Source organism: Carcharodon carcharias, chromosome 3, assembly GCF_017639515.1.
Source record: "Carcharodon carcharias isolate sCarCar2 chromosome 3, sCarCar2.pri, whole genome shotgun sequence".
NCBI classification, from domain to species: Eukaryota; Metazoa; Chordata; class Chondrichthyes; order Lamniformes; family Lamnidae; genus Carcharodon; species Carcharodon carcharias.
In genome coordinates this window covers 171,271,496-171,284,911 of record NC_054469.1, presented here as the reverse complement: position 1 = coordinate 171,284,911, position 13,416 = coordinate 171,271,496, and the positions used below count along the sequence as shown (strand labels likewise).

At 41.2% G+C, this 13,416-nt stretch overlaps 1 protein-coding gene across 6 annotated transcripts in view; it reads right to left on the bottom strand.

Annotated features, from left to right (window-relative positions):
* LOC121275778 (triple functional domain protein-like) overlaps positions 1-13,416 on the bottom strand; it is a 650,960-nt gene that overhangs the window by 42,193 nt on the left and 595,351 nt on the right. For 5 of the 6 annotated variants that reach the window (XM_041183384.1, XM_041183389.1, XM_041183390.1 and 2 more), the window contains 5 exons: positions 12,935-13,126; positions 10,460-10,640; positions 8,276-9,009; positions 4,063-4,310; positions 1,927-2,065 (listed from right to left, as the gene is read on the bottom strand). In XM_041183384.1, the coding sequence (XP_041039318.1) occupies positions 1,927-2,065; positions 4,063-4,310; positions 8,276-9,009; positions 10,460-10,640; positions 12,935-13,126 (1,494 nt within the window). The remainder of the gene's footprint in view (positions 1-1,926; positions 2,066-4,062; positions 4,311-8,275; positions 9,010-10,459; positions 10,641-12,934; positions 13,127-13,416) is intronic. The other variant, XM_041183386.1, reaches the window with a different exon arrangement.

The window sequence follows — 13,416 nt, the reverse complement described above, 5'->3', positions numbered from 1 at the left end:
TGAGATGAGGAGAAACTTCTTCACTTTGAGGGTGGTGAACTTATGGAATTCTCTACCACTAGAAGGCTGTGGAGGCTGTCGCTGAACATATTTAAGAAGGAAATAGATAGATTTCTACACTCTAAAGGCGTTGAGGGGTATGGGGAGAGTGCGGGACTATGGTGTTGAGATGGAGGATCAACCAAGATCATATTGAATGGTGGAGCAGGCTCGAAGGGCTGAATGATCTACTCCTGCTCCTATTTATGTTTCTAAGTACTACACATTACAAACAAGTCCACATACACTTAAGTCAAATAAGAAGCCCAAGTAACATTTTTGCAGTCATTACTCATTTTACACTATGGCCAGGATTTCCCGGTTGACGAGCGGGGGGGGTGGGGCCCGCTCGCCGACACGTAACATGACACGGGATGATGTCGGGCGGAATTCCCAATGCCACCCCACCCCATTTCAATTTTCAGGTGGGTGGGGGCTCAGCAGAATCAGCTGTGCATCCGCCGACCTGTCAATGGCCAATTGAGGCCATTGACAAAGTCGTTAAACTAATTACTAGTCCAACCTTAAGGTTGGTGGGCAGGCCTGGAGTCCTGGCGGGCATTAGAAAAAGCATAAAACATCATCCATAGGTGGGATGAGGTTTCATGTAGGCTTTAAAAAATGTAATTAAAGTGTATTTAAAACTGATGGACATGTCCCAGCTCATGTGACAGTGTCACATGAGTAGACATGTCAGGGAAATGTTTTTTTCTATTTTTCAGATTTTTTACTGTAGAGCCGATCTCTGAGGCAGCACTTAGCCTTAGGGAGATGAGTGCACTCTTTTGTGCGCATGCGTGAATGAGCGCACTCTCGGATCAGGGAATCCCCTCCCCACCCTCCCCACTCCCCCGCCCAGCCCGCACAACACTTCCTTGCAGACGTCACGCTGAGTGGGCCTTAACTGGCTGCACATGTAAAATGGCTGCACGCCCCCGATTGTGGGCACTGATCAGAGGCGCGCCTCTGCATGCCCGCTCTTAAACTTCCCCCCTGATGGGGTGAAAATTCTGCCCCAAATTTCGATTTTAACATCATACACATCAATCGATTTCCTACTGATCAGATACAATTATATGGGAGACTTTATCTGAAAAAAATCAAGACTACTGAATGCATAATAAAGCAAAATTCATCATTCTAGCAACCCTAGGATTCACAGGCAGTACGTGAACTTTTTAAAATTACAAGAATCAAATAAAATCTTAGCAGATGTAGAAATATTAAAACAATTCATACTGATCCTACAGAATCAAAGTTTTTTTGGGACACTGAATAAGCAACATTTTCACCTGGGCTCTGCATTAGTTGAGACCTGGTCTGTGTTGTTAACTAATTCGGATTTAGGGTGTATACTGATGAATAAATTGGTACTTGAGGTTCAATCCAGACTCCTACTTATCTAAAACCAGTCCCTCTTCTATTGCCTGTTCCCTACTTGCTACTTTTCCAGACTTAACTTGAAGAAGTGTACAGTTAATAAAGAAAATTAAGTTGTATGTTATGGCATTTCTGTGTGCATAATCATTTTCAATTCTGCTTCACATTTCGTAGGTTAGCCAATTGCTTGGTCGCTCAATTGTGGGGGGGGCAGTGGGGGGGATGTTGGAATACTGCAAGGAGTCACAAGCTGATTATGAATGAGTTGAAATTGGCTATGAGTACATCTATTCTCATTCCTCCACCAAAGTAAAAATTAATTCAACAAAGAGAAATGAACATACAACTTTTCAGTGATAACAGTACTCTCATGAATTATTTGCTGGAATTCTAATCTCACTTTCTGTATGTTTACTGTTTAACTTCAAAACACGCTAGATGGAATGTGGGCTGCTGTAGAGAATTTCCAAACAGGTACTTTAGCTAATGGCTGCTACTAGAACATACCTTAACTGATACCTTATTGGGTAATCCTTCTCGTGACTTTCGGAAGCCATTTTCTAGCTTTCCTTCTTTCTTGCCATCTTTATCCTTCTTTTCATTTTTCTTTCTTAAACGGAGTGCAGTGTGCCAAGATGTTGACTTTCTAATGTTGCCAAATTTCAATCCAGAGGAGAGAGGACAGGAGACAGAACAACACATCCCATTTTAGAAAAATAAATGTAAAAAAACCCCAATAATCATGGCACATAAAATACACACTATAATTGATAAATTATATTCACTTTGAGTGTAGCGTATTAGAGGACCAACACACTGACCCAGAATGATGGGATGTGGGTTTCTACACACTGAGGGAGTGTGGGGGAGGGGGAGGTTGAAATTAGACAGCATTTCCTCAAGGTATGCTTGTGTACTCCTAGCAGCCAGCTTCAAATCAGCAATGTCAGAGGTATGGAAACAGAATAACCTTTGGCCTCTTTCTCTGGCATATGTTGTATGCTGTTGACAGACCAAGGGAGGCAAGTTATGAATAAAAATTTAGCTTCACCCCATCCCCAAAATAGAGTAACTTTAATCACCTCTCACACAGTTGGGTGGAAAACAGCAATCACAGGCTCTCTATCATTTCACTGAATTATGATTAATTACAAGTATATATCAAGAGTGATTTAGTTAAGCGTATGAAATAATAGCAGCTACCAGCTATTCAAGCTAGGCACAGAATTATAGTGGCATAGCGTGATGTTGGCCTCACTGAGCTTCGTTAATACTTTGGAAATCAGTTAAATCTCATAATAAAACTGCTTAACTAGAAATATACAAAGAAATGTGCCTTCTTTATAATAATGGGTACCATACCACTCAGTGGGTAAGTGTACCACCAGGTCTGGTATTAAGCCACATAGACCAGGAAAATTCCAGGTCCGATTCCTTGCAGGAATTTTAGGTTGAATGAGTGGGGGGTTGGGAGGGGCGGGGGGTGCCCAACCAACCAAAAGCATGTGAATTAGTGCAGGAAGACATCTGGCGCACATCCTGACCTCTTCAGGCTTGCACGCAATATTACGGTTAGCGGAGTCAAAAACACGCTGCCGACAATTAATTGGGCAATTAAGTCCATAAAGGAGGCAATTATTAGAGATTTTAAATGGCTCATCGCTTGATCTTACATTACAGAGAGAGCTTGTGGCATTTTTTCTGCAAATTTCATTGGAACTCTCGTTGGGTCAAAATTCTGGAACTCCCTTCCTAACAGCACTGTGGGTGTACCTACACCACATGGACTGCAGTGGTTCAAGGAGGCAGCTCACCACCACCTTTTCTAGTGCAATTAGAGATGAGCAATAAATGCTGGCCCAGGCAGCGAAGCCCACATCCCATGAATGAATAAAAAAAAATACTGCAGCTCCCTGAGGCAATTCTACAGCAGTTTTCAACCTTCAGGGAGCTTGTTGGAAACACTTGCCCGTACCTTCACTTCTCATTGCACCTGTCGTCTTCCTGCACCCCGCCCCCCCCAGCAGTGCTGAGCCTCCCTTAACATGCCTTTCATGTTGGCTGATGGTTAATTGGCTAGCCAGCGTGAAATTGTGTTCAGGGTCCGATCGTGACCGGGCACGGAAATCGCGGCCGCTTCCAGGCCCACCGATGAAGTGTCCTAATAAGTGCAAAATTCAACCCCTGTGTGCGCTGAGGTAGTTAATTTCAGTTGGACCACCACAGTGTTCCTGGACTAGAGATGGGGTAATGGGAAATCAGTTAGTGTTCCTGTTTCTGAGTGTTATCCAGCGATCTCAGTTGGAAAGTGTGCATGTATGTGGACTTTGAGTAAAGTTAGGGTAGAAGTAAATATAATTCTTCTGCTCCCCCTCACCACCCACATCCCTGCTAATATTGGTCGTCAAGGGCGCACACACAAAGTACTGCCACTTGCATTTTGTACCAGAAAGCTGCCAGTATCCATGTAGCCATATCTTAGCGAAAAGCAGGCAGGAGAAAATTGATAAAGAGAAAAATTCCTGCTCACTTGTCATCAGATGTAAAGAAAAGGAGAGAATTTTTGGACGATTTAGAAGAAATTACCTGAAAGATTGACAATTTAGAGTTATGCAACCAAACTATAAATGAAAACAGACTAACTTTAATGTTCCTTCAGGGTTGTCTGGGATTATAATAGTTGTGTGACCTAGTACATAGCCAGGAATCCATCCCTCAGCTGCAGGGCATTGGTCAGTGGCTGCCCGAAACACCAAAAACATGTTCTGTTGGTTGCTGGCCAGAATCTGCACCACCTCGCCCTGGCAGACATTGATCTCATCCTCTTTCACGGCGGTGTAATCATGTGTTACCAGCATGGTGGAGATATTACTGCTGCTGCTACTTTCACTCTACAGGGGAGGAAAAAAACAAGGTTGCAAAAATAAAATGGGTTTCTGAAGTAGTTTAAACATGGTTCACTGTTTTAATTTCATAAAGATGCTGCTTCTCCTCCCTCCATCAATTAAAAATGGCTTTAAACATGAACCTAATTTTATTGGCTTTCAACACTTCAAATAATGTAACACTCTTGTTTTTATTAAGACTTACACAAATACATGGATACAACAAACTGACAAGTAAAATCATTAAAAATGGCTACAGCACATTGCAGAATAACTGTTTAGGAATCTAATATGTTTAAACAATGAAGGGAAATGTTTCTTTCAGATAATATCTTTTTTGGGAGGGGTTTGAACTCATTTCCTAATACCTACCTCTCCAGCGTAACTGTAATCAGCACCTTTACCTTGACTACTCAAAGGTTAAATATATAGTTTTAACAAAGATGAGAGAAATCTGGAGTCTGGGCTGTTAGCAACTTTTGAATTTTCCCAATTTTAATAAACCTAAAACTAATATTTTAAGAAAAAGAACTCTGCCACTTTACAGTTTATTTTAAAACCGACATTGCTTTTTTTCCATTGATGTTCTCTCTTCCTTTCCTCCTTTTGAAGCATTGACTCTTCGCTGATATACGTTTCCAGAGGTCGCAAACACCTCAGTTATTTGGTATAAGTGACCAGACTTCGTTTATGAACCTGGACAGGATGCTCAACTATGGGGAGCATCACAGCTAAACTCACACAGGCTCACTTCGAGCAAAGGTTGGTGGACAGTGGTCAGGAATAGGAAAATTGGCCTACTACCTCTTCCCTTAAACAGACACACTTGAAGCTACTGTCTTGCATTTACCGCTGCCCTAGCTAAGATCAACTAACTCAGCAGACTGTGGGACACTGCTGTAACCTTCCTGATCTGTATGGGTTCACTTACTGAATGTGTTTGAAAAATGCTAGGCTATTGAGAGAGCTCTTTAAAATAATACAACTTGCCTACTTCTGAATCAAATAACTTGTGAAAGAGTGATGAATAGCCCTTAATTTAGTAATAGCAGCCCAGTTCCAGAAAATAACTAAAGTTAATGCTTCATAAACAAGGCCTGTCAAATTCAAATGTATCACTTCTCTATGAATTTGCAACTGGAACAGAATTGGGAGAAGTGGCTTAAGGTTCATTCCTAACTCTGCTCTCGCAACATAGAATATTTTGAAATCCAACAGCTGGTTTCATTTAAAAACAGAGAATGCTGGAAATACTCAACAGGTCTGGCAGCATCTGTGAAGAAAGCAACAGTTAATGGCGGAATTTTAGGTCAGGGGGGTTTTACAGTCTCACCAAAGTCAATGAGCTTGTGAATGGCTAGCTGAATTTTACGGGCCTGGCCCCACCACGATGGGGCCATAAAATTCTGCCCAACATCTCAGGTTGATGATCTTTCATTGGGACTGGAACAAGTTAGAGATAACAGGTTTTAAGCAAGTACATAGGCAGGGTCAAGAGGGTCTACGATATGGTGGAAGGCAGAAATGATTAAATGACAAAGGGATGATGGTCCAATGCAAAAGGCAATGGTAATAGGACAAGCAAAGAAACAAAATATGGGTCCAGGAGAAATGTAATGGGAAAAGCAGAATCATTAATAAATGTCAAACAAAGGTAAGAAAAAAAAGGGCAGATGTTACAATTTGAAATTGTGGAACTCAACATTGAGAATGGAAGACTGTAAAGTAGCTAATCACAACTTGGAGTGCTTTTTCTTGAGGATCACCTTTCCATTGGACACCTTACAGCATTCTGAACTCAACATTGAGTTCCACAATTTAAGATTATACATAACCTCTGTCCTCTTTGTCTTTGGATGGAAGCTATTAGTGATCATGCTGCTTTTCCTATTTACATCCCTTCTATCCTATTGCAGACTTCCCTTATTCTTTCCAACCTTCCTACATTTTCTGCATCTGTACTTGCCTAAAACCAGTTAGATCGTTAACTTTTTCAATTCTCACTAAAGATCATCGACTTGAAGCGATTACTCTGTTTCTCGCTGCAAGCGTTGTTGAACATGCAGAGTATTTCTAACATTTTCTGTTTTTATTTCAGATTTCCAGCACCCACAAATATCTTGCTTTTGTATTAGCTTGTTTCATCTGTTCCATTATAGTTTAAAACCAATGGGGGCTTGCAAGGACTTATTAATACCTATCGAGGAACATTTAATTGGATCTCAACCAGAAAGTGAATAATTCAGCTACAAGTCACATAATGCAGCTGTCAATGGGGGAGGGAGGGGGAATAATATTGAATATCCTCGCCTCTTTACTGTGCATATTTCATCAGTCAAGATGATGGGCAGGCAATTTGCTTTGATCCCTTTGCAACTGCCCTTCATTAAGTAACTGCTAGAAAGTGAAGAAAATAGGCCAGAATGATTCACACATTGAGTCTTTGCCAGAATTGTTTCACCTCTGCTTTCCTTTGCCATTCCCCGATAACCCAACTGCCATTTATGGCATGTACCCGTGTCTGTAATATAGTATATTGGTAAAATCAATATTCTGTCCTTTTGTACTACCTGGAGGAGGAACAGGAATATAGTTTTTTAAAGCAAATTCTCAAACAAGAGAAATACCTGCCTTAAATTTTCTATGCTTAAAGCATGAAGTCAAGCCATTATTACTAAAAACATCCACGTAGCATTGTTCTTTAGGGATCATCAAAGTGACATCCAGTTTTTGACCATAGTGTTTCAGAATCTCAGTCCCACCTACATGACAACTCAGCACCACAAGTACTCTGCACATTTTAATTGTGGATTACATAAGACCATTTTTGACATACAAAATACAACAAGAATCATTTTTTGACATAACTGGTACAAAGTTGCTCCCTTAATTGAGACAGAAAAACATACAAATTGAAACAAAGATGAAGGGGAAAAGAAAGTTAAAGACTAGAACATAGAAAGTGGAACAGCAGAATGTCATAGTGTACATATTATTTTAGCATTTGCTAATGCAGCAAAAAGCACATGCTTTCAAGCAAATTGGATTAATACAGTGGAACTTATCCAAAATGCTGTGCTTGGAAACTGAGGGACATGCAATGCATTTTGAGCATGCAAGAGTTTAAAATAAAATAAGCTAGGCTAAAATGTAAGTAACAATGTTTTTGTGAGTTTGTTACACCGTTCAGTGAAACATTTTCATTCTGATTATTTGCATTATAATTGATACAATGATTTCTAAGCAAACAAATGATGGGAAAAAGAAACAAATTTTGGAAAGACATTTGATAGAATTGCTTTTGCTTTGGAACGGAATACTGCCTCCCATACCATAAGGTAAAGCATTACAGATTTGCAAGATACTGAAAAACAAAATATGCTTGATAATAAAAATTAAAATTAATCTGAGACGGTCAGTGCATTTAAACCTTCAGATGTTATGGCACCCTTAAGCGGTTTCAATGTCTTACATTGTGAGCTGGACAGCTTCTTGAACAGAGGACTCCATATGTCAGCTGCAGAAACTGGGCTGAACAAGATGGGGGATGATGCATTGAATCAGCAACTGGCAATAAAAAAAAAAGTTGCAACTAGCAAATTTAAAGTAGCGCGACCAGTCCAGAGAAATGCCCCGTTAATATATGCAGTATGCTGGTCTATAAAGGGAAAGGGTGAAGATGCAGGTGTTTTTTTGCCGAAAGTTGCGTTAGCTGTTATTTGCCTTCTGCAAGGGAGGCAGTTGCAGGAGCAGTGGTTAGTAGATGTTTAGGTTGATAAGTTTTTTTTAAAAGATCTTGACAGGTAGACAGTCACAGCGATGAGTAGTTAGGCAAGTTTTTAAGTTTCAGAACAGAGCAGTTTTTTTTGCAGAGCCAGGAGGAATTAGTACGGAGAGTGATACTGACGCACAGAAGGAGAGCGTGGGAAGGTTTTAGAGGAGCTCACAGGACAGACGTGCTCCGCTCTTACCCCGTTGCTCTGGGTGGAATGCACCGACTGCTCGCTGGTCGAGGAGCACGTGCTCATACGATCAGTGTCCTTGCTGTGCGTGGAGTGGCGGTGGACCTGGCGCTGCAGGGAGTCCATGTCCCCTGGGAAGGTGAAGGAGCCGGGGCGGCTGGCAGGTGAAGCTGGGTGTGAGCTCCAGAAGGAGCCCTTAAGAACAGGACTGCTGGGAGGGAAGGGTTCTTTGCTGAAGGGAGAGGAAGGGAAGGTTGTAGACAGCGGTGAACTCAAGGGCGAAGTAGTGCCTGGCCGTTGCTTTCCTATTGTCAGAGTGCCAACACTCCCTCTTGGTGACCGGTTCTCTTCTAGACTACCTCGTAATTCCTTTATGTTTCCATCTCCTGTGTTGGTGAGCGGTCCTAATGTTTTCCTGGGACTCTCAAGGACCTTTTTCCTAGGAATCTGTTCCAAGTCCCTTTCGCTGCCTTCTCGTTCCAGGTGCCTGTCAGATTGGCTGCAGCCAGAATCTAAGGTGCTGTTGAGTGTCGTCAGGGTAGGGTTTCGAGCGGACATACCTGTCAATCTGTCTGCCTCTGACTGGGCCGAGGCCGCAGAGGAGACCAGGACTGGGGAATGGTGCCGGATGGGCTGGGGGATCCGAGATGGTCTGGAACGGCTTGTGCTGCTCATTCCACTACAGCTATTGGGTCCACTAGGGCCGACATGGTTCTTCTGGTACTCAATCGGAGATGTCAAAGCTGAAGCCAAAAAAAGGTTAATTAGACAAATTGAACATTGTAAGGTTGGGATGAATGCAAAGTGTGGATTAAGGAAACCAGGTTGGGATGAATGGCAAGTGGGCATTAGAAAAACCCTCTCAAGGGTCATTTATGTTCAGCTATTTTCAAACATTTCCTGATTATATGAATGTTGTGCTTTATGAGTTTAACATCATGTGTGTCTGTTCCTGACATGGATTACACAAATAATTCAATCATGACAGGTAAAATGTGGTAATCTATTGTACAAATGCAATTTTTCATGAAGTTCATATTTTTGAGGACTGCCTATGAAAAGGGTTTAATTATTAATCCGCATCCTTCTTTTTACAATATCACATATGATGAGAATGCTACAGAAAATTTCCACTGGGAACTCTTATGATAGAGTAGGAACAGAAGTAGCCTGTTCAGTCCCTCAAGCCTGTTCTGTAATTCAATTAGATCATGGCTGATCTGTTCCTCAATTCTACTTATTCACCTCAGCTTCACGTCCTTGACACCATTACCTGACAATTAGTTATGGGCTCCACTATGCAGGCAATTTTGAAACATTCAATTAGAACACAGCTGATGCTGAAACACCAGAGCATATCTGTGCATTTGAAATTATTTTAAAGTTTTCTAGTGCTAAAGTGGCTTAATTCACAATATTCGTTGACTAAACAGAAGATGCTAAATTTCCATATTGGGAAGTTACTGCATTCTCAAATGCTTAAGAGTTAAAAAAACTACTAATGCTCGGGGTTTAATGGAATGATGGGATGCAGGTTTAATCATTCTGTAAAGTTCTCAATTTTAGCCAAGTTTTTAAGGGGGTATGATGGCTGGAGGCTAAGTTGCTTCAACTGAAAAGGAGGATGATAACTGGTAAATTACGTCTTTATTTCTTGGGGTGCACCTCATGGTAAGCTAACTCACAGAGACCACTTCCTCTTTCCCTAGGCCACGTTGGCTACATCTGTCAGGGAAATCAAGACTAAAAAATATGGTGAGGGGGGAAATAAGACTGAAACCACCAACATTTATTACAGTTTAAAAAAAGATATTTTACAAAAACATTAAATATTCTAACTTATCAACACTCTACAAAAATATAGTAAAAAATCATTTTGCCTATGCAAATATACTTATATATAATTAATAAGGCTGACAAAAAAGCCAGTTTAAATAAAAATCATATTCACCATTACTTTCAGAGAAGTCTTAGGGCAAAGGAAGGGGAAAGATCAATCTGTAGTTTCCAAGATAGTTGCATTACAGCCTAACATCAAACAATTTAATGTGGTACTAATTAAACTATAGTTTATGATTTACAATTTGTGTTATGCAATTAACTAATGTAGATGTGTGTGTTTGGAGAATTAACAGGGAAGAGGAACAGTGAAATTCTGTTTAATGCATTCATCAAAAGAAAATCTCAAAGTACCATTTAAAAAGTTGCGTTGGTTTTCCAGAATTTGGTTGATTTCATAAATCCACATTTGGCGGACTGTAGGATTTGATGCTTGGAGAATGTAGATTTCCACACCGCCTTCAGCTGATCGTGAGGTAAGTGCAAATTTACATGGATCGTTCTCCACATTCTCTTCCAGGCCAAGGCAACTCACCTGAAACACAAACCAATAAGTCCTCAAGTATTAAATGGTCTGACTTCTCAGTCCAGAAGTTCAAATTTTAGCTTCCTAAAATGCCACTTGTCAGATCATTCATACAGAGATAAAAATTCTACTTGTCTGCTCCATGACATATTGCAAAATTGCAATCCCAGGGCATGACTTTCTGTCTATTAAGATTAGTGGACAGAGAATGGAGGAGTCTCAGTCCACAATTTTGCAGGAAAATGCTCATGGCCTGTTTCAGAAGCACATCAGAACATTTACCCCATAATATACTGACAGTTATAACTTGCGTTTCAGAGTGAACTACTTTTCTAATGTAGCACTATTATTTTTAAAGAAATGAGAAAATTGTTTTTAAAATGATATACCGAATCCTAAAAATTTATGCAGCACAATATGCAGTCAGGAGAGATGGTCAAGGCAAGGATATTCTCATTAAAGAGTAAAAGCTTAAACAATTTATAAACATTATATGAACCCTGAAATTAGAGTAGTACCTTAACACCTCTCATGTAGCCTTTTCTTTTAGTAATATTTTCTAAATGGTGTAACGCTGGATAATGCTCCAACCAATGTTTCCTCTTAATTTTTTTTTGGACTACATGGGTGATTTATTTAAGTACCTTAAAATTTTTTTTGCACAGTAACTTAGAGCTTGTGTGCGGATCGCTGCACAGCTTATTGGGAACATTGGCTCAGGCCATGATGAAAGAGTTCAGTGATGTAATTGCTACAAGTTTGACTGATGACCAGAAAATAAAAGATATTACCAGTTCTCTGCCAACTCCACTGTCTAAACAAAAGCTGGCAGATGTATGAAAGTAGTGTGATTGATTTACTCTCTGATTTATTTTTCCCCAGGGGCAGAATCTTGTCTCAGCAGCCTCCTGAGGTCTGAAATTAGAGAAATCCCGAGAATGATGCTAGACTGTATCAAAATGATACATCAACACCTTGTGCTAGCAAGCAAGAATATGGCTGTGATATAACAGGAGTCACAAGACAGTTTGTGCACAGTGGGTGGAATTTAATTCTCACTCTCAGGAGTAGGCTGGCAGGCGGGGGTGCCATAAAATTAGGAGGGTGAAGTGTCGTCCTGCCCAACTCCCCCCCAATTAAGTCAGGGTGAGGAAAGTTGGGAGAGACCTTCCCACCCGAATGCCAATTGAGGCCTTAAGTAGCCAATTAAGGGACTTGCCCCATTACTACCAGCAGCTGACCCCACTTACTTGCACTCTGGGGCCTCCGACATCATTGCTGCTATCTCCCTTTTTAGTTATTTGAAAAACCTTTTATTGATGTTTTGTTTGCACTTCAGCCCCACGCTCCTGATCTATGGGCACCCGGTGCGGAAGGGGGTCGGGAAGGAGGAGGACCTCCTCGTGAACCTGCTCCTGGGCCTGGCCAAGTTGGCCATTAACAGGTCCAGGCAGCGGGCGATCGACAGGGGAGTCCCGCCCGATTGTTTGTCCCTCTTCCGTGGCTACGTTCGCTGCCAGATGTCCCTGGAGAAGGAGCACGCGGTGTCTGCTGGCACTCTCGAGGCCTTCCGTGCTCGGTGGGCACCGCGGGGACTGGGGTGTTTTGTTGACCCCTTTAATCACATTTTGATTTAAAGTTTGTAAGTTTCCTTTAAACTTTGTTCTTGGTTTTACAGCTGACCTGAATTAGGGGCTGTGCCTGATTTATCCCAATTTTGTTGATTTGGTTTTCATTTAAAAGATTATCATTGCTGCTATAGCACTTGCTGCAGCGCCAGCCGTGGCTACTGCTACCAGTGGCAATGCTAGCAGTGAAGAGCTGCCAGCCATCTGATTGGCTGGCAACTGTCGGAGATGGCACCTCCACCCTTAAAAGCATGGAAGCCCTGATGCCAGGCAGTTGACTTCCTGAATGACACTGAATTCCGTTGAAGCTTCAGGAAAGGAATGCAGCGGGGCTGCTCCCAGCTTTCTGGCCAGTGGATGAAGCCATTGCTGTGACCACTGACTTCAGCCCAGCGTATCATTGATGGTGAAATCGCAAATTTCACAGCGTGACTGACCTGTGAATGGATTACATCATACATCCTGTTGACTGCTTCTTTACGAAACTATAATAGATTCACCCACCCAACTGGAGCCCAAATCCTTTGTGGATTTAAAAGTCAGACATCAACTGGGGCTTAAACAAGAAAATTGTGAATGAATTAAATTTGCTTAAATTACATGAAATAATGCATTATTCTTGGGGTATTTATAAGAAAAGGTTTGCCAGAATTCTACGGGCAGAATATTTATTACCTTGACACTATTTTTAAATAAATAGCCAGGCATGGAGAAGCCTTTTTTCTTATCTAAAGGCTCGCTGAATATTGCAATCTGCTCAAACAGGAAGACTCTTCGCTCTTTACTGCGTGAAAGAAGCCCAGCATCCTGATCTGCAACAAAGAATGTGTCCTGGAGAAGCAATCTTCCCTGGGCTATAATTTTGCCCTGAAAACAGAGGGAAAAATATTATCTATCACTGCAATTCAATGAAAAAATTTAATATGTCCAGTATAAAGATTTTTTAAAAATACCGTAATCTATGGGTCTATAGAACCCAAAAGGGAGTGTGTATATAGCCAAAACAGACTCTTGCAAATCTAACCAGATGGATACAATTTGCAGTAAGTAAATATACTGCTTGTCTTCCTGGTTAATGTTGAAATCACAGACCTGTTAGTAAACCATACCTGTCCCACGCATAGAAAAGAGAAATTCTCATTCACACTGCAACTATC